General features: G+C 41.9%; 1 protein-coding gene across 1 annotated transcript; it reads left to right on the top strand.

Annotated features, from left to right (window-relative positions):
- The first annotated feature begins 17916 nt into the window (after positions 1 to 17916).
- LOC139340459 (trace amine-associated receptor 13c-like) lies at positions 17917 to 19036 on the top strand. Its single transcript, XM_070976297.1, has 2 exons — positions 17917 to 18089; positions 18220 to 19036. The coding sequence occupies exons 1-2, from the start codon at positions 17917 to 17919 to the stop codon at positions 19034 to 19036; spliced, it is 990 nt and encodes a 329-aa protein (XP_070832398.1).
- Positions 19037 to 22654: the final 3618 nt, after the last annotated feature.

Raw genomic sequence — 22654 nt, 5'->3', positions numbered from 1 at the left:
CTCTGATGTGTCCCCTACACATTACAGGAGAGTTTGATGCTGGGTGACAGAGGTTACCCATGCCAACCCAGGCTGCTGACTCCTTACCCTGACCCTGAATCAGGCCCCCAACAGAACTTCAGCCGGGCTCACTGCAGGACAAGAGCCCGGGTGGAGATGACCATAGGCCTGCTGAAAGCCTGTTTCCAGTGCCTACGTCACCTCAGGGTGACCCCTGAGAGGGCCTGTGATATCATTGTGGCATGTGTTGTTCTTCATAATATTGCCACTATTAGAGGAGAGCGACACCCTGCCCTACAAATTGAAGACCCTGATGATGACCCCATCCACCTGCCAGCTATGCAGGACGGCAGAGCAGTCAGAGACACCATATGCCATAGTCATTTCAGAGATTGAGTCACCACCACCACCACCACCACAGCAGTCAAATAAAGACACAATACACACTTCATTTGGTCTTCTTTATTTCCTACAAATAAAAGAGCTAGATTAGTTAATGTTCCAATAGTTAACATAATTAACATAATTCACCTGTGACCATGCACCCACCTCTAATTTGTGTTCCAGTATTTCAATTTCTAAATCTGCCTTCCTAATCTGGCGGTCCAAGTATTGCATTTCTTTGTTGGTTTTTTGGATTTTTTTCAGCAGGTGAATTTTATAAATCTCTTTTACTGGTAACTGGGAATACATAAGGAGGACATTAAATTATACAGTTGCACATGAATTCCACGGAATGAACCTCTGGTGTTTACTGAACATCCATCTCACTGTGTCAATCTGTGCTGTGGAAGTTGAGGGACTCTCCTGCTGCTGCCCAGCCATGCTCTGTTATAGAGGATGAGAATGTGTTAATTCCTCAGTGTAGGCTAAATGTCACACTCTATATTGTTGTTGAATGTTAAGAAATGTAAATGGGAAGAGAACTATCAGTAACATATCAATATGTTACCTCTATAGGCCTTTCTGGATCCCCCTCTGTAAAGGCAGCAGACACAGTTTCTTCATGCTCTTCATCCTAGATGAGTGATATGTTTCAGTATACTTAAACTACCATTTGGCAAAATCTTTGGAGTATTGCCTACTTACAGTCACAAGGTCTGTTGTGGCATGAGGGTGTTACGATCCTGGCTTCCTGTCTCTCCCTGTGTGTCTCCTCTCCTTTTTCCCTGTGTGTGTGTCTGTCTGTCTACCCCTGGTTCCATGGCTGGGCAGCCCCTTACCTGCTGCCAGCTCCTCCCACTGCGACTCACCTGCAGTCACTCTCCCTCATCAGGGAGAGTATTTAAGACGTGGACTTCCTGCTCCTCGTCGCCGAATTATTCCTCGAGCTCCTTGTCGATGTTTGGTCTTATGGTTCGTAAGTACATGTCTTTAGTCTCTCTCTCTCAACCAGATTTACGTTTTTTGTTGTCCACGTTTTCCCAGTCTCTAAGTGAGCTGTGTTTTTCCTTTGTTTCAGTGCCTGCCTGCCGCTTCCACGCGTGCCTCGTGTCATACCCGCTTCGTCGGTGCTCCTTCTGTTTATCCACTCCTTTTGAGTGCGTCTTTTGTTTAAGTATTATCCGCTCGTTGAGCGTGTTTTCTGTTTTCCTTTTTATTAATAAATTTGTTTTGTTTCACACAACCTCTGTTTTCGGGTCTGCATCTCTGGGTCCTATTACAATAGGCTGTACAGCCCCTTAACAGAGGGGGCTCCACCAGGCAGATAGCACCATCAGAATCTGTTGGGACAAAAAAAAAAAAGACATGAGAGGGAAATAAATATTTTTATGAATAGGCTTAAAAGAAAGAAAAAGGCTAAAAAAAGTTCTCCGGCAGGCTGTTCCACAGTCGGGGGCCATAATGACTAAAAGCCGCCTCCCCGTGTATGAAAATGCATTATGCAGGGTTCCCATGGTCATGAAATTCTTGGAAAAGTTATGGAATGATAAAAAAAGAGTTTTCCAGACCTGGAAATGATTCAGAATTAACAGAATGCTTTGGAAAAGTTTTGAATATACACTGTTTTTGGTTATTATTTTTCCTCCTCAATACATGTATTGATGCAGTCCTTTGTGTAACAGCCCATTGTGTAATAATACAATAACAAAGAATCTTTTAAAAGTCAAGGTTCCCACAGTCATGAAATTCCTGGAAAGGTTTTTAAATTAGAAACAGTGTTTTCCAGACCTGGAAATGGTTTGAAATTAACGGGAAAAATTTTGAATATACAGTGTTTATGGCTATTGTTTCTCCTCCTCTTCTCATCTCCTCTTCTCTTCCTCATCCTCCTCTCCTCCACTAAGAGCTTCATTATTGCACCCTTTGATCACTGCGTGAGCCTACTTATTTAAAACTACCGTACCTAGATAAAGCCTTTTAAATGAGGTAAAATATTATGGAAAAGTTTTGAAAATGAGTTGGTAAAAATGTGTGGGAACCCTGAATCATTGGAGCAAAAAAGAAGAAGAAAACACTGTCATCCAGTACATTAAAAACACATTAAGGACAGATGGGGACACAGAGAAGGACTCGTTTTCTCTTTTTATTTTTCAGAGTTCATCGATGAGCCAGTCTTCACAGAGTGTTGCCGAAGCATTACTGGCTACAAAACATGTTTGGAACAGTGGCAGTTGACCTCTATGCATTGTGCAAAATGCAGAGGGAACACCGAAGGCAGCAACATATTTGAAGTTAATGGTCTGTCAGAGGCATTTTCTGTTCTGAGATCCCTTTTTGAAGAGGAGTAACATTTTGCACTTTCATACTCAAATACTGTGGGCAAGTTGTGTTGTTTGTTTTACTGATTCAGATATTTGGGTCAGAGTTCTTGTACTAGTAATGTGAATTCATTTACATGTTTGGGCTGGATGACGTCATATTAGTGTTCACTGTTTTAGTGAGATTAACATTTATCTTTACCAAACATCCATTGCCACCATTTAATTGTTATAGTTACTAATTTACATTCTTTAAAGTTGTGGTTATGAGAGAGCAGTGCCTCTTTGTATGGAGCCATGTTGTTGTCCACTGCTCTAGAGAATTCTGAAATGTCTGAATATTTCTATGCAAACCAATTTTCAACTCTCAAGTTTGTCCTGTTCTGTTGATTGTTGATTCTCCGAAAGTAGAATGTGTTGTCAGTGAGGATCCCAGCTATAAAGGTCCACTAAGTTCAAATACAGCAAATGTCTTTTCACACATTGTGAGTTGTTGTTATGAGATAAAGCAATGCTTCTTTGTATGGGGCAAAGTCCTCGTTCACTGCTTTCGAGAACAAGACTGAAATGTCTGAATATTTCTCTGCAAACTGATTCTCAACTGTAAGTCTGTTCTGTTCAGTTGAAAATGGATCAATTCCAAAAGTAGAAAGTGTTGTCAATGAGCAGCCCAGCTGTTGGCTCTAAAGGTCTGCTGCTTCAACTGAATGAGGCAACAGCTCCTGTGGAATTTTTTTGGGACAACCACTGCCAGCCAAGTTGTTTGGTACACCTTTACCTGTAAAACAAAGAAATCAGTGTGGTTCTTGAATCTTAAAAGTGCGCGCTGTAATTATTCTAATCTTCGCAACACTGGTTTATTTCACCTGGAATGCGGTGAGAATTCCATGACTCCACCAGTCTTGTGAGACCAATCTGGCACAACTGGACAGTCAGGTTGGACACACAGTATCTCACAAGGCCATCATTCATCTCTAGTTCCTCTTGATCCCCCAACTGCAGTAAGGTTGTCTTCAGTGGATAGTTGACACGGTTGTTGACTTCAGGCCAGATTCGATCAACTACATGATTCTGAATTTCTGAATTTCTGAAGACAGATTAGATATCATTCAATTTGTTCTGGTGTGTTAATAAAAAAAACATGTTATAGTCCATTCAGGAAAAATGGTCATTATGTAGAATTCCTGTAAATCTGTAAATTTACGGACTCAGCAGTCAATATGCACATTTACCAGGAAATCTGCATGCTGACCACCTATCTGGGTATTATGGACATTGACTGATGAGCTAGTAAATTTACCGTTTTTAAATTTTCCCAAAGTTTGATAAAAAAAAAACAATGCTCATCACATAACTAGAATATAAAATTTGAATAACTACAGTGCGGTTGCTTCTGCAGTTGTTTTAAGTGAAAGAAATAACCAGATTAAAAAAAATAAATAAATAAACCACTTCTTGGCAAAAGGTAATGTGTTTAATATAATGCTAACTCTAAAATTTGGAAGGCATAGTAATAATAAAATGTATGCAAGAATACCTGCTGAAGTCACCATAATAGTAATGATAATAAAGGCAGGCATACAACAAGTAGTGCGTTGCTGAAGCAACCACACAAACTAAAATGTACCTTTGTGGATGAAGTCTGTACACAAGGCCTTCTCTCCTGATTGTGGCGATGAGACGACAGCAGCTCCTGCATGAAGAACGTCAAGTAAAACTCCTTGCCATGATCGACTCGCACCTGGTCCCAGATACCATGGGCAAGTACTGCAGGCCTATTGGATGAAAAAGTCCATTTTAAGACTTCACCATTCCAAATCAGACATTCTCAGTAAAAATGGTTTATAACAATGACGTTCAGCAGGTATCATTTAGTCACAGTTTATCATGAATGTGGTAGTCATGCAATATATACAGCTATTTCAATGGCTTGAAAGGGACAGTCTGATTTATTTGGTAACAACATGTTGTTTTTTGTTAGTTGCAGCCTCTCTTTTCACTCCAACATCTGAATGGCATAACTGATAGGTGGGGTTCAGGTTTAGGGGTTTAAGAGTTTGAGAATATAAACCAGTGTCTGCAAATGACCAGTGCAAAAACACTAGTGGGACATAGGGCTAGGTAATAGGGAAAAAATCGAATATCAAATATCTTTGACTGAATACCACAATGTTGATATTTTGACTACTGTTGCTACTGACATTGACACATAAGATATTTTTAATAACGACTCATTAGTGGATATGATGACCAAGCCGGTAGAGGCAGAGAATATAATAGTTACCACAGTCTAAGAAATTCCTAAAGATGCATCCTTTTACTGTAACGCAGCCTTTAAAACCAGAAAGAGACTACACTCATGCCTACACTGAAAAAATGACAGAATATCCATTTACTGTCCACAGCAATACATAGACTATTACCTGAAAACATCTTCATAGATGGTAAGGTTGTTTTTCATTGGCATAGTAGAATGAGCAACAACCTTTTTGCTGAAGCCATCAAGGGCTAAAACATGGGTGACTCCAAACATGGCCAGTTTTTCATTCTGGTCCATATGAATCTTGTGTCCCATGTATTCAGCATGATATGGTATGGGGTTGAGATTGCGGGCACCCTAAAAGAGAGAAAAATGTAACTACTGTAGGAATTAGATGACTTCCTAATCCTGGAAATCAGTCTGTAAATTGTAAAACTCTTTACGGCCTTTTGTCACTGAGGGGAGAAAGAGGAGCAAAGGACAATTGAGTGAGGGACACAGGATAGAGGGGTTAAGGTGCGATTCACTGTACCTGAGGAGTTTATGGTATAGTATGAACCCTGGGAAACAGGATGAGTGAACTCCCCCAAATGGACATTGTTTTTGAAGGAAAGATTTATCATTACCAGGTGTCTGTGACAACCATTTGTTGTCAAGTATAAAAGCCAAGACATTGTGGAGATCTGCAGAGAACACTCTGCATGAGTCTTCCCTCCATGCTGCATGTATTAAAGAGACCTGATTCATCACACCGAGTCTATAATTCTTCAGAGAATTAGCAACTCTCAACAAGCAACAAGGAGAATTTCCCTTACACTACTTCACAGTATAAAAACATCCCATTAATCATATACTGCATCAGTTAAAAGTTTTTTAAATGTAACCATGTCTATTTGTACTATCTCAGTCAAAATGAAAATTAAAAATAAATTCGGGCACTTGATCTGGTTATACGATAAAAACATGATTTTTTTTTTTAAATCTTGTGCTATGTAACTGCAGCTAAACAAGCACCAAAACACACACACACACACAAGCTCATAGTTAGACATAAATTACACAAGTTTGATGATGTAAAATATGAAGGCTGAGACAGTAACATGCCTGACGCCTTGCTTCATGATAAGGCTGATGCATAGTTCTGACCACTGATCCAATACGTGTCTCTGCAGCATGCACTCCTTTCATGGCGAAATACCCCTTCATCATTCTTCTCCCATATGTAGGTCCTGTCTTGAAAATAACAAAATAACATGATTTCCATATTCCTGCTGATATATGTTTATCATGACATTAGACAGGGCAGTTTGTGTGTGTGGTTTGTGGACTAGTACAGACTTGAAAATCTACTCATAAAAGTACACGTAAAAACTACTTAATTGCAGTAATTTGAGTATTTGTAATTAATTACTTCCACCCGTGATGATTACTTAGAAGTGATGGTAGGGGGAGGCTCTTTATTGTGATTTATTAACTATTTGTGATTATAATCGTGCATAATCCTCTCCTGCCATGTCTAAAATAACTTCATGGTAGAAAGCCTAGCCTAGGATCCAACAGGAGTGGACACACCGGCACACATATTTGGCGCTCTTGCTGCTGACCACATCCGGTCTCAGAAAATGAAAAAACTGACCTTTTTACGTTTCTGTCTCTTACTGGTTTGATTTTTTGTTATTCTAAATAGAAAATGAAAATCAAAGCATTTTTAAAAATTCATGTATCCCGTTTTGATCATGAAAAGGAAAAACGCCTTGTATTTCAATTTAAATTTTTGTATTTTAAAACGAAAATCAAAGAACCATTTCATAACCATTTCAGAACAGAAAATCCAATTGCCAAAATATACACAGACCACTATACCCTCTCACAATCAGGCATGTTCCTGACAAGTTCTCTCTCCATGAAAAGCATGGCCTGCATGCTAGCCATGTTGATCTTGCGTTCTCCCGGCGCGTCTTTTTTCTTTTTCTTTTTTTTTCCGCCCGCTGTGCCTATCGTCTGAGCATGCATAAGTGCGTATAACGAAATCACGTTTGGGCAAGTCCTCCCGGAGCCCATAGAAATGAATTGTAGTGTCCAAAATTTGGAAAAAAAAAAAAAAAAAAAATCTCAACATGCAAGTCTATGAGAGCGCCTGGGGCAAATTTCAATCTGAGTGAAATTTCCCCAAGGGGGTGGGGCTTCTGGTTAGATAGTGACATTCAGGCTGGGTAAGTGGCCTGAATGTCACAGCAATATTCAGGCTGCTGATTAGACAATACTAAGACTTAGACTGCCAAAATAAACTCTTTCTCTCTCTTTGGCCCACTATGGTCCAGCAGCCCCTACCCACAACACTAGCCCAACAAGGCCATTTGCCATCACAACACTCAAATCAGCCATCACAACACCTATATCTGCCAAATCCAATACATCAGGTATTCCCACAAAACTCCTCAAGTAATAGAACACACACACACACACACACACACACACACACACACACACACGCACTTAGTACCATTAACCCTGCAGATTTGTCCTTCAGGCCTGTTGAGGGCGGTGTAAGGCAGTTCTCGTACACCCAAGACCTTTTCAAGATTAGCCAAAATTTGTCACTATCCTTACGGTTGTTTCTGTTTACAGTTTACACAAATTGCACTTTTAAAGGCAAGTATAAAGGCTTGTCTGATGTCTTGGCAGCTGCAATAAGAGTTTACAGAAATTGCACTTTTTGGTTGCTTAGTGTTTACTGCAGCAATGTTTTTTTTTATACCATTGATGTCAGTTAAATTCCAAGCTCTTTGAAGGAAGTTCATTTGAACACTGTATGCTCTATTTTTGAACAGTAATACAACTTGTTGATTGTAATGTTACCTCTTGAATCCTCTTGGAAATGTTACTTGAATGCTGTTAATAGTACAGAGGCATTTTATTTGTACATGTTTGTTCTCTTCAATGTCCCAATGACAAACAATTCTTGTGTCTGATCAGAACTAAACTGGTTGAAAAGCATTCAGACTTGTGTCTGTAATTGTGTAAGACTCACACAGTGAAGTATGCTAGGGCAACTATAAAACCACTGACCATTTGTTACTGTAAACCTGGCCCACAAAACTGTTGAGTATCAAGTACAAAAAACAAAAATGTAAGCAAAAATTCTTTAACACAAACATTAGCTTGTACTAAAATGTATAAATTTAAACAGTGTAGGCTAAGTGAACATGTTTGTTAAGCCAGTTTAACACACACACACACACACACACACACACACACACACACACACACACACTTTGATTCATGTATCCACTCTATATGTTTCGTAAGCTAAGCCAATGTCTGTGTTTCTCTTTCTCTTCCTCTCAGATCATAGTCAAACAGCTCGTCAATGCCCTCATTGAGATCCACTCCAAAATGTCTTCCACAGGGACATCAAGTTGGACAACATTGTGATTGAGACTGGCTCTGACGTTCCACGCTTCAGCATTATTCATTTTGGCTGCGGTACATACCTGAAACAGGGGCAATACTCTAGAGATTAAGGTATGCCATCTTTCTATAAGAATCTGGTTCTCTGAGCCAATCCACCATCTTTGGTGTGCCTGTTCTCTTCCTCTGTTGCTCACCATTAACCTTTGTCATTGTGTGTGTATTGTTGGAACCTATCACTATACCCCCCGAGTGGTTCCTGTACCACTCCTGTTCTCATGAACCCATGAGAGCGTGGCAGCTCAGTGTAGTTGCTGTTTAGGATACTGCATGGATATCTGCCCTTCAGCCACAGCAGTGGTATTTTAGATGAAAATCCTGAAGTCAGAAAGGAGCTTTCTTCAAGTAAGTCAAAATCACACACCAACAGTAGAATCACACACACAGAGGAGCACACACAGAGCAGCGTCCCTGTAAGAGGAGAGGTAAAATGAGGGTTGGGTGCTGAGAGTTAGGAGGGTTAAGAGGGTGTGAGCGCACACACACACACACACACACACACACACACACATATATCCTCAATATTTCTCTTTTGGTCTCAGCAGGTTGTTTCCTCGGTATCCTGGTCTGTTGCGGTTGTTGTCTCATCCCATGCCTCAGGTCTCTGATAAATCGTTTGATTGTGACAGCTCTGTCCAAAGAAAAAGCCGAACCCCCATTATACCAAATGCCCCTTTTAAGTGACATGACAGACAGATACAGGGGAGCAAAAGGAGGGTGATGAACAGAGGGTTCCTGATCTCTTCCCAGAATCAGATTGGCTCAATCTTGACGGAGAGATGGACCTCTACATGTAAGCTCAGACATGTGTAGCTAGTTTTCTAAGAACAGAAGGTTTCAAGGGCTTCAGGTCACAGCGGAGGATCTGTTAAAAGTAAGGGTTTTAACAGTGCTGTACACTGTCACACCATGATACAATACATTCATTTTTATTCTTATTTTGTACTTTTTCTAAACTCATATTATGCACTTGTTTGATTTTATATTTTTAGATTTTACACTGTTTGAATATGAATTCATATTATGCACTTGTTTGCTTTTATCACTGTTTGATTTTGCACTTGTTTGATTTTATACATTTATATTTTGCATAGTTTGATTTTATATTCATATTTTGCACTTGTTTGATTTTACACATTTATATTTTGCACTTGTTTGATTTTACACATTTATATTTTGCACTTGTTCGGTTTTAGATTTTGCACTAATTAAGTTTAATATTTTTACATATTGCACTAGTTCAGTTTTATACTTTTTCTACTTTTACATTTTCATATTTTGTGTGTTTATACTTCTATGTGTTGTTGTTTTTTTATGTTTATATTAGCTGTTATTTTACTGTGGTACTAAAGAACAACAAGAGAAAAGTATATTTTACACATTTACGTTTTGCACTAACTGCTGTATAAAAAGAACAAAAGTAAAATCTGTGATTAGTCCTGACACTGTGGATTCACACCTTAAAAGGTGTGAAAGAAGGGATACCAAAAACTCTCACATGGCTATTTTTCAACTATATTTTACCTCATGATTTACACTTTAAAAGGTGTAAAAGGAGGGATTTGTTAGACTTACATATTTACTCACATCTCTTAATAAGCTACATACACATAGTAACACAACCAACATGCCCTCCAGTAACTATAAGCTGCACACACATAGCCACACAGGCAATGTGACCTTAACCTCAGAAAACACAGAAAACGAAACTTAAGATATCTCGTGTCAGGTAACACATAATTTACATATAGAGGGGGGTCTAGCTATCTTCTCTTTCAGGGCGCTGTCTCCTATGAATTGGATGGGTCGTGTGCCAACAGGCTGGGACCAGCCTGTGGACCAAGGAGAGGGCACTGAAGTCTAAACCACGATGATCACCACCTGTTTTGACCAATCAGATAGCTGCACATTTCTTTTTAAAACTTTGTATAATCATAAGTCAGGCATTCTCAATCTGGCGGGTGGTTGCAGCTAACTGCTTGCAGACTGCGATTTCCCAAAAGACTGAGATCCATGTACATGTTCTCTATTTTATCAGTGTGTTAATAAATATCCTGATCTGAAGACAGAATATCTCCTGACCTCTTTCTGCAAAAACGACCACGCTCACAGCACCTCCCAAACCTGCTGATCGTGCCGCTCCTTCCGGCGACCTGCAGCTGCCAGCAATTGCTCCTGAGCACCCTCAAAGGCCACACTAAGTCTGGCTTGATGCAACAGCAACCCAATCTTGTACTTCCCCATGTACAGGATCCTGAACTCACCCCAAGAGGAAATCAATGGGAAGAAAGGTGACTCTCCAGTACCCTGATGAGGTGTGGTATTATATGAAAACAACACTTGGGGCAGACAGAGGAGTGCGCAAGAGATTATGGAGGGTTCGGTTAAACCGCTTGCACTGCCCGTTGCCAGCTGGATGGTACGGGGTAGTGCGAGATTTAGTGACCTCGTACAAACATCAAAGTTGGTTAATCAAGGCGCTCTCAAAGCTCCTACCCTGGTCTGAATGCAAACGGCTCGGAACACCAAATTTGTAGAACCACTCAGTAAGAGGACCTGGGCCACAGTGGAGGCCCGTTGGTCCTGTGTGGGGACAGCAACGGTGAACTTGCTGAAGACATCAGTCATAATCAGGACATTCTCAACACCGTTGCGGGCAGGCTCAAGCAGGGTAAAATCAATGGCCACAATTTCATTGGGCTCCGAGGCAAACAAATGACCCATGAAACTGTGTGGAAGCGTCTTTAGTGACCTGGCAATGCTCACACTCTGGGACCCACCATTTAATGTCCACAGACATCCCCGGCCAGTAGCAGTGCTGCCTCACCAAGTCGGTGGTCCGATGAATGCCCTGGTGGCCATGCTCCTGATGCAACCAATTTAAGGTCTCATGCTTCAGGATAGCAGGCAAAATCAGCTGGACGAATTCACTTCCACCATCAGGCTGAAAGACCTGTCGGTGGAGTACACCCTTTCTTTCAACCAAGTGGTCTCACTGACGCAACAAAGCCATTGCTGGCTTTGAAACCTGTGGCCTCTCGGCGGGAGCTGGCTTAGCCTGTCTCCGCCAAAACACCAAAACTTCACTGATCAGGGGATCTGCCTGCAAGGCACGAATATCAGCCGAGGAGAGAGATGGAAGAACAGATACAACACCCTGGGTTGCCACAACTCCCAGGTCTGGATGTGCTGCAAGCTGGAGGGAAGTGGGGATTGAAGTGCCTGGCACAACACCCTCAGCCAAGCCAGAACCAGACAAATACTGCAGAGAAAGTGCGTCCGCGTTCCAATTACTGCGACCTGAGCAATACTTCATTTCAAAATCAAAGGCAGCCAACTGGGCAGCCCAACGATGCTCAGTGGCTCCAAGCTTGGCGGACTGCAGGTAACTCAACAGGTTATTATCAGTGAAGACCAGACACTTATGCCCCAATAGATACTCCCGAAACTTCTCGGTCATGGCCCACTTCAATGCCAAAAATTCCAATTTCATGGAGCTCAAATTATCCATGTTATGCTCAGTGGGCCTGAGGCCTCGGCTGGCATAAGCCACAGGCTGAACACCTCGGTCGGTCTCTTGGGAGAGCACTACCCCAAGGCCACTATGGCTAGCATCAACCTCCAAGATGAAAGGACGAGAGAAGTCGGTATAAGTCAAAACAGGAGCTGACACTAACCTTGCCTTCGAGGCCTCAAAACTGGTCTCGCACTGGGACGACCAGGAAGCACTAAACGCCTGATCAGGCCCTTTTCTGGACCTTTTGCTGGTGAGCTCAGCCACTAGCTTATGCAGAGGGCTGGCCAATTGGGCAAAGCCCGGCACAAAACGCCGGTAGTAGCTGGCGAAGCCCAAAAAGGAGCGCAGCTCGGAAACCTGACAGGGCCGTTCCCATTTGGACACAGCCTCAATCTTTTCGGGGTCAGTGGAAACACCCTCACTGGAAATAACATGGCCCAAGTACTTAACTTCCTTCTGGAAGAAGGTGCACTTCGCAAGTTTGGCTTTCAAGCCTTCCTGTTGAAGGCGACCAAGCACAACTTCCAGCCGCTGCAGATGTTGGGACACAGAGGAGGAGATGACAATATCATCAATGTACAGGAGGAGAGACTGACCTTGCTGATCTCCAAACATCCTCTGCATCAGCCGCTGGAAAGTACTTGGGGCGTTACACAGCCCGAAAGGCATCCGGTTGAACTCAAAAAGCCCGAATGGAGTACAAAAGGCGGTCTTGGGCCGATCTGCCTCCGACACTGACACCTGGTTGTACCCACTGGCGAGATCAATGGTTGAGAACCAGCGGGCACCACTGAGTGCATCAAGGCTTTCCTCGATGCGAGGCAACGGGAAAGCGTCCTTCCGGGTCTTGCTGTTAAGAAGACGGTAGTCTACGCACAAGCGCAAACTTCCGTCCTTCTTGCGGACCAAAATGATGGGTGAGGCAAGTACTACTGCTCTCCTTGATGACCTGCGCTTCAAGAAGCTGGTTGATATGAGCTTTTACAGCCTTATACTCAGAGGGGGGGATACGGCGGTATCTCTGCCTCACAGGGACATCATCCAGGAGCAAAATGTCATGAGAAATGAGGCTGGTACAGCCCAAGTCTCCATCATGGGTTGCAAAGACTGAGCTATACTCCTGTAGCAAGGACCTCACTTCCACCTGCTCTTCCTCTGTCAACATGGACAGATCTACTTGCGGGGCAAGCCCAGAAGTGGAGCTCGAGGCTACTTGGGAAGAGACAGTAGCTGTCAGTTGCCCCTGTGGGTAAACTGACGACTTGGGCGCTACTGAGAGTGCGTACAAGAGAATATCAGTCGTCCCCACATTGACCACCGGAATATAAGCCGTACCCCGGACAACGCGAACCACACGGGGGACGCCAGTAACCCATTTGGCAGACCAGAGTCAGGGGGCTCAAACAGCACAACCTGGTCTGAAAAATTTGATGCGCAAGTGCTGGCCACTATCTTCATTACCCCACCAGGGATGCGAAGAGCCCGCTTACCTTGCACCCTAACTGAACCAGTAGGGTTTTTGGGAACCGGGGCTGCCTCGAACAGAGACCGGCCATAGGCCCCAAAAAGATCGCGATAACAGCGTCTGATAACGTTCATCCCCAGAACTCCAGGGACTGAGGTCACAGCTTCAAGGGAGTCCTTAAACGGCATGAAAAACCACATTTTCGACCCATAAATCCCAGCAAAGTTCATTGATTTTCGGCGATTTACAGCAAGTTTACGGGGAACTTCGCCGGCTCCGAAAACTGTCGGAAACGAATCATCTGTCGGCGGGGGGTGTGGTTAATCGCGCCTTCGCAAAGGTGCAAATAGCTCTAATTAGCACATGAATGCTACCGACGTTGATCTACTCAGGCTGGCCTGTTGACTTCACAAACAACCATTGGATGATTCCACAGGCATTTTAAAAGGAAACCATCATGTGATTGGATAGCAACTCCAATCACATGAGTGAGTGATCATGTGATTGGATGACAACTCTGCTGCTATTGGTCATCTGTGCACCACAAATAATAATAATAATAATAATAATAAATACATATTAATTTAAATACTATATAATAAATTCATATATTAAAAATAATTATTATATTGTTATATTTATGTATATATAAAATATAAATGATATATATATTTTATTTGATTGATGATTCATTGATTTATTTGGCAATCCACCTTCTACACTACCACACAGTAGAACACAAAGAACACAGTTGACAGAAACATTTTGAAAAAAAGTCTTTAATGAAATCGTGACACACACATTAACAAGGATCAACCAAGTAAAATCAGTGACTACTGGGGAAAAAAGCAAGGAAATGTGCAGAGGGGTTCACTGATAAGAGTCTCTGGGTTGGGCCATGCCGCTGGTCCATGGTGCATGAAAAAGAGTCTAAGGCCTCTGGAAATGCTTCTTTGCTGCCTCTGGGTCATACTGAGGTGCCGCCTGTCGCTTTGAAGGGGACTCGATGCGACATTGTTGTGAAAATAAAGCGGCATTCATGGGACTCTTACCCGCTTCCTACTCTGTCTGCTGCGAGCTGAAATCTTCACAGTTGCTGCCTGAACTGAAATAGCTGGCTGGGCATACCTGAAGCTCCTCCACACCAATATGTCTTACAGGCCGCTGGAAGAAAATATATATTGGTTTGAAATAATTAAGACAGGCTTCAGTAAAAACAACAACAAGAAACAACAGAAAGGGTTTAAAACAACAGCAACAACAACAACAAAAAACAACTTACATAAAAAGACTGCTGTCCACACCATCCATGTCTGGACTCCCAGTTAAAGTCGCCATCAAATATGACGTCACCGTTTCGTTGTGGGGCGAGTTTAGTCTGTAAAACACAAAAAGTACAAACACGTCACGCAACGTTTATATTTACTTACATTCTGCAGAATATTTCCTGTGTATTTTATTAACTTACCCCTGCTCATGTTCATATCGCCTGTCGTGTCCGTCACTATTGTGCAGACGTCGCACCTTTTCCTTTAAAATACAAAATACATTGCAATGTTAAATGTAACGTGAACGATTACCTAACGTTCGGAACGTAGTGCAACAAGAACAATAAAGGTTTGGCGCCCTAAAAACTGCACAATGGAGTACTAAATGCTAACGTTACTTACATAACTTACGCACCCGTCTCTTCATCTCCGCAGCTGCAGTTCGGTTGGGGCTGCTCCTCCAGAGCGAGCAGTCTGGCTTTTATCACGGCCATTTTCCTTGCCAACTGCGCTGTCAGCTGCGTTAGCAGCCGAGACAATCCACTGAAGACGCTCAGCAGTTTCTTCTCTAAATTGTTTGGACTTTCTGGATATGGTCGCTCCACAACCAGGCCGTCCACTCGTCGCAGAGGAGTGCCTTCTGGGATGAACTGAAGACGACGTCCGGCCATTGTATGAACAGAGTTAAAGTTTAGCAGGACCCGAAATGTAACTGTTGTACTCCAAGCTCGATTCGCGTTCACGGACGCGCCGAGGTCGTTTTCTGCCGACGTCATTGCGTCAGAGGAGGCGTCCAATCATATGCGAGGTTGCGCTCTCGGAATTTCTCGCGAGACCATTTTTGTTGCGTAGAATGAAAAACATGCTGTGATTTTGTTAGGTACTTTGATTTTCTATTTTTGTATCTGAATATTTTAGAAAACGTAAACATCATCGAAAATAAAAAAAAGAAAAATTATTTTGGTGTGTTCCCTTCTTATTCCTACTTAAAGAATCATCAGTGGACTTACTCTGCTGGAATTTTGCAAGCTAATCACACAAGCATTGTTCATCTGGTGTTGTGGTGGCAAAATGCGAAAAATTGTGACATGTCCAAGAACTGTAGATGCTTTAATTTTCACAACTTTGATTTAGCAAATTAAGTGGAAAATTAAAGGCCTTTGAGAGTCAGGACACTTATCCTATATGTAACCTATAAAATTATTAAAACACACCTTTAAATCCTCATGAAAAAAAAAAATCTTTGTATTCTGTAGGCACAGAACACACACACACACACACAAAAAAAAAAAAAAAATCCCAATTTGCATTTGTATAGCTTTGCAGCATTTACATTTGCATTTTAACACCTCATGGTCACAGTGGCTGAGAGAGAACTTCCACGGCAATTTACAGTGACGGAAATTGACGGAAATGTGGCTTTTCATGCAGTGTTAACGACCAAGATCCCACAACGGGACATCTCCTTATCACAAAGGGTCACATCCAGCTCTAAATAGCCAACATATGGGATGGCTAGGCCATTAGCTGCCCGGAGCCGCAGCCGATTACAGGGCTGCAGGCGATCCTGGTCCCAAGATGCGAAATGCTCCTGAAAAAAACTTTCCGTGATGGTGGAAACCATTGACCCGGTATCCACCAAACACAGCACCGAGACATTGCCCATTGACACATTTATAGTTGGACAAGAGAACATTAAACCAGACAGTTGACTTTCCACAGAGCCTGGAAGTGCCCCCACTGAGCTGTGGCTCAAAAGCTCAGCGGGCTTCAGTTTTCCGGCCGCTGAGGGGACAAAGCAGACCTAGACAGATGGGAACTTAGTCCCGTGGCAGAGTGGGCATGAGCACGAGGTGGAACGGGCTCACCATTACACTCACGGGCAAAGTGCCCAGGCTGCTGACACCTGTAACATATGACTGCATTGTGTGACATCCAACTTTGAGGTCGAGGGGCCTGCAAGGAAGCTACGGTGCGGGTAAGATGGTTAAGCTGCTCTTGCTGTCTCTTCAGGAGGTCCATCAGTTCCGCTAAACCAGGCCCTTGGGGAACAACCACCGGAGCCGGGATGGGGCGACTCTGGACACTAAACTGCAAACCATGAGCAGATGGAAGAGAGCAGCTACCCCCACAAGAACCCCCAGGAAGACCCTCCTTCTCCCATCTAATGGCCTCCCCACGCACCTCCAGCAATGAAGCAGAGGGCTGGCACCAGCGTAGAGAACTGTCAAGGACGTGCTTGACGAACTGATCACACAGCAGAACTTCTGAATTTGGCATCCCATCAGGAGCGCACTGCTTGATGCTCTGCATTAAAGCCAATAAGGCTAATGAGAACTCCTGCAGTGTCTCACCTTCCTGTTGCTGCCTTGCGAAGAAAGCCTGCTGCAAGGTGACATAAGACACGGACTGGGCATACAGCTCTCGCAAGGAAGCAGAGGCGGAAAGGCCAGCTAGCGGTAACATCACACTGTGATCCAGCGAGACGCCGCCACACACGCGGCTGTCGGCTCCATGAAGGAGGAAGAGGAAGCGGAAAGGGGGAGGAAGGGTCTGACCAGGCCTATTTATGGGTGATCGCCCGCTAATTGCCAGCTGCACTGCCCCCTAGGGTGAGGAGTGTAGCGCTATCCTGTCACACTACCATTAACTTTTACGTCAGCAGACCTCTGCCAAACCAGCATAACTATAGGCATGTGTCACTACTATGGTGATGTGTTGATTGCTTTGATTTCAGTGCCATTACAATTTTTTGCAATGCCATTATTCAATGCCAAATTATCAAGTGTGTCACAGCAATTCTTACTTGAATTCTTTTTAATGCTTGTGTTTTATATTTTCATGGAACTTTTGCAATGCCAATGCTTGTTTCATTGCCAAAATATAAAGTCACTATCCTGGCTCCATAAACAGACAGCTGTGTCTGTGTTGTGTTGTTCTTTCCTGTTCCCCACTACAGAGTAGCATGGACATTGTCATTGAAGAAATGTTAAGAAGAAAAAAGCAAAAGCGAAGGGGAGATGGAATAGAGTGAAAAGTCTGATTAAAGATAAAGAACTAAAGAAAGAGAGAGTTTAAGAAGAGAGAAGTTCAGACCTTGCTGCTGAAAAAAAATGTCACCAGAGGGAAAGAGGGAGGAGGGATGTGGAAGAAGCAAAGAGATAAATCACTTATATGCCAGAGAGCATCAAGCAGAAAACTGCTCAGCAGCTCCATTTCTCCTCTTTCTAATGATGAAAACCCTTGAAGAAGCTGAACTCTGCTTTCCACAGCTCCTCAACTCCTCTTGCAGGAAGACCATGCATCCTCATTCTTTATCCATGCTCATTTACATCATACAGCCCTCCATCTCTCTCCTCACTGTGACTCTCAACCTGCTGGTCATCATCTCCATCGCACACTTCAAGTAGGCAAACACTTCATCAATTCTTGGCAGTGGTAGCAGGACAGAAAGATGTGGTGGACTCTCAGAATGTGAAGAAAAAGTGTCATTTTCTAAATAATGTATTTGTGTTATATTGCCCTCATCTCTCCAGGCAGCTCCAAACACCCTCCAACCTCCTCCTCCTCTCTCTGGCTGTCTCTGATTTCTTTGTGGGCCTCCTCATGTTTTTTCAAATTGTCCTTAATGATGGCTGCTGGTTTTTTGGTGACCTCATGTGTGCTGTGTATAATGTTTTTAACTATATTATTACCTCTGTCTCAGTAGGAACTATGGTGCTCATCTCAGTTGACCGCTATGTGGCTATTTGTGATCCTCTACACTATCCTACCAAAGTCACTCAAGAAAGAGTTCAAATCTGTATTTCTTTGTGTTGGATGTGTTCCACTCTCTGTCACAGTTTGCTGTTGAAGAATAACCTGAAACAACCAGGCAAGTATAACTCCTGCGTTGGAGAGTGTGTGATTGTTGTTGAATATGTAGCGGGCCTTGTTGATCTGCTGTTGTCCTTTATTGGTCCTGTCATTGTCATTGTAGTTCTGTACATGAGAGTATTTGTGGTGGCTGTGTCTCAGGCTCGTGCCATGCGGTCTCACATTGTAGCTGTCACTGTTCAATGTTCAGTGAAGGTAACTGCAATGAAATCTGAGCTGAAAGCAGCCAGGACTCTTGGTGTTGTTGTAGTTGTGTTTCTGATATGTGTCTGCCCATATTTTTGTATTGCACTTACAGGTCAGGACACTATGCTCAGTGCTTCATCCACTGCCTTTGTATTATCTCTCTTCTATTTTAACTCCTGTCTAAATCCTGTGATCTATGCCTTGTTTTACTCCTGGTTCAGAAAATCTATCAAACTCATTGTTACACTTAAGATACTGGAGGCTGACTCCAGTGGTTCCAACATGCTATAGAGAGAATGTATAATGAGGCCAGCATACTACATTGCAGTGTTGTTAGGTAACTAATGTGATGTGAATGCAAATAAAATATTTCTTAATGTTGCTGAGTCAGTGAATTACAAAATCTAAATATGTGAGAAAACTGAAAAGGGAAACCATTCATGCTCTATGACAGGAATATGTTGGAATAGTGATTGAATGACGTAAACACATAACACATTCAACACATAACACAGTGCATATATTAGATTTGGTTATCTCCAAAGGGCTTAATATCTCTGAGGTTGTGGTGACGGATGTTGCGCTTTCTGATCATTATTGTGTGTCATTTCAAATGGCAACACCCGCTATTCTTAACAAAAGTGGAACAGAGGTAATCAAAAAGCGTTATATTAATGATAACACCTGTGCAGTCTTCACTCAGTCTTTTACACCATCACTAACACTGCCCTCAGCTTCAACTGATGACCTTGTAAATAGTTTCAGTTCCAAAGTTATGACTATTATTGACTCCATCACCCCAATTAAGACCAAAGTTTTGTCAGGAAGGAAAAAGGCACCTTGGAGAAAGACCACAATGGTCAAAGTCCAGAAAAGAGTCTGCAGACAGGCAGAGTGCAGGTCGCAAAACCAAACTCCAGGTTCATTATGAGATTTACAAAAACAGTCTCCACACCTATAACCATGATCTGAAGAAGGCAAGGCAAGCATTCTTCTCAGAGATTATCAACAGAAACTGTACTAATGCCCGCACTTTGTTTTCTGTAGTGGACAGACTTACAAACCCCACAGCATCAGTCCCTCCTGAACTGCTATCCGACAAGTCATGCAATGATTTTGCTGCCTTTTTTACAGAAAAAAATTTAAGGAAAAGACAAACAGTGTGCAGCTCCAGCTCAGGAGCTGCACACTGAAAAAAATGATAAGTCTGTGCGTTCTTGTTCTCCAGTTAATCTAGTACATTTCAACCTTCTAGATCACACAAGGCTGACACAAACTGTATCACAGTTAAAATCCACAACATGCTGCCTTGATACTCTGCCAACAAACTTTTTTTTAAATGTTTTTCATTGCATAGCTCCAGATGTGTTGCAGATAATAAATAATTCTCTTCAGTCTGGTCAGTTTCCCCAGGCCTTGAAAACTGCAGTAATAAAACCTCTCCTTAAACAAAAAAAAAAAAAAAAAAAACCTACTCTGGATGCTTCAGTAATTAGTAACTTCAGGCCAATATCAAATCTTCCCTTTCTAGGAAAAAATATTGAAGGGGTTGTTTTTCAACAAACACATGCATTCATGATGCAGAACAAACTTTTGAATGCATTTCAGTCTGAATTTCGTCCACACCACAGCACTGAGACTGTACTTATCAAAGTTTTAAATGACATACATCTGAATAATGATGCTTCCAAAACCTCAGTCTTAGTATTATTAGATCTCAGTGCTGCCTTTGATACGGTTGATCATGACATACTTCTTGACAGACTGGAAAAGTGGGTGGGACATAATGGCACTGTACTACACTGGTTCAAATCCTATTTATATTCTAGATTTGTTAACCCCATATGAAGTATCCAGACCTCTCAGGTCATCAGAGACAGGTCTATTGTGTGTTCCCAGAATGAGAACCAAACAAAGTGAAGCAGCTTTCAGTTATTATGCTCCTCACCTGTGGAACATTCTTCCTGCACACCTGAGGTCTGCACCAACTGTCAGCTCATTTAAATCAGGGTTGAAAACATTATTATTTGCTAAAGCTTTTAGTTAAAGTAAATGTATCTGCTCAATGATTTAATCATTCTAAATGCTAAATTATTGTCTTTTACTGGCTTCTGTTTTTAATTTTCCTTTAAATGTATTTTATTTTTGTTTTTCTATTCCCTTCTAATTTCTTTCTTTCTTTTTCTCTTTCTTTGAAATGTATGATTTTAATGTAATTTTATGCTTCTGTAAAGCACTTTGAATTGCTTATGAATTGTGCTATACAAATGAATTTGCCTTGCCTTGCCTTGCCTTGCCTTGCCTTGCCTTGCCTTGCCTTGCCTTGCCTTGCCTTGCCTTGCCTTTGTGACTTAGTGAACTTGTAGTTCCTGCTAGTAACTGCAGGATCCGGTTATAAACCGGAAACAAAACAATAGGCACGCCCCACGCACGTGTTTGGTCTTGCCTGCTCGCTAGATGATTAAAAAAAAAAAAGGCTACTGGTTTGTGTGGATGTCAAGTACGAAACACCGAAATGGAGGCGAACAAGATTCCGAATGGAAAGTTTAGTTTCAAAAAGTTGCCAAATGGGTCGACTGACAAGACCAAAGTTATCTGTGTGTATTGTTGGTGTGAACTGACGTATCACTGTAGCACATCCAGTCTGAAATACCACTTGATGGCGAAACACATGGCGAATACAAATTCTCTGCCACCTCCTTGTCAAAACCATGCGACAATGGATGGCTTTCGACAGAGGCACATGGATACCACAACTAAGAACAAGCTTACAGCAGCCATAGCTAAGCAATGTTCATTCTTTCTGGAGAGAAACAAGAGGCTGGGCTGATAAGCCTCTGGTGAATAAACAGAAGAGCATTATAGTCTGACTGCTTGTATGTTCAAAGGAAACTTAAGAAAGGAAAGTTTAAGCCATGGTTTAACTGCACTATAGCCTGAGTCCTAGTTTACAATGATGTGCACTTTGTAACTTTATCTTGTATCACCCTCTTTTGATCCCTTAGAAAGGGTTGTTGAAGGGGCTTTTGTGTAACGAAGTTTTTTTTTTTGTCATCTGTTTATTGTCTGTGTGTGAGATTTTGCTTCAAATGTGAATGACTGCACAAAGTGAGAATGTTAGTGTGAAATATAACACTACACGTTGTTTTCAATAAAAAAACATTTGCTCAAAGCAAGCCTATCCACTTTTCCATGTTGATAAAAGTATTAAAATGATAATTAATGGGACATTTAGAATAGATAAAAATGTGCGATTAATCGCGTGTTAACTATGACATTCATGAGATTAATCGCGATTAAATATTTTAATTGATTGACAGCACTACTTAGAACTGAAATCTCTACTTTAATTATGTGACACTGTCACATTAATTATATTATTTATAATTATTCATTTTACAAGAAAAAGTATAAGATTCTGATTAAATCTGACACTGTTTTCCCTGAAATCTGCATGATTATGTCAACAATAAGATACATTTGCACTTCACCTTTTTCATGTTGATCCTTTAATAACCTTCCGTTTATTTTCTTCATGTTTTTGTTGTACTGATATTTGACTTCTTTGTCCTGTCATTTGGTCTGTAGATCTCTTAGTGTTAGCACTGGTAACATGATCAGCTAGCTCAATTTAGATTATTTAGTTCAGGTTCAGAGAGACTTGCGAGGCACAAATAGTAGCTGTACTGTAGATGCTGACAACTATAGACTTGCGTGGCCAGTGTGAATGTAAGGTAAAACAACCAGCATATGTGGGCACTACTGCCGCGCTGTGTAAGGCTAGGACATTAAGGGTAAGGCTTGGATATGATCAGTAGTGAAAGGAATATTCAAACGTTTTACTCTAGTAAAAGCACTAATACCACAATGAAAATACTCCACTACAGATAAAGGTATGACTATTGTTAG

This window comes from Chaetodon trifascialis, chromosome 12 (genome assembly GCF_039877785.1).
Source record: "Chaetodon trifascialis isolate fChaTrf1 chromosome 12, fChaTrf1.hap1, whole genome shotgun sequence".
NCBI lineage: Eukaryota > Metazoa > Chordata > Actinopteri > Chaetodontiformes > Chaetodontidae > Chaetodon > Chaetodon trifascialis.
This window is presented reverse-complemented; position numbering and strand designations above follow the sequence as displayed.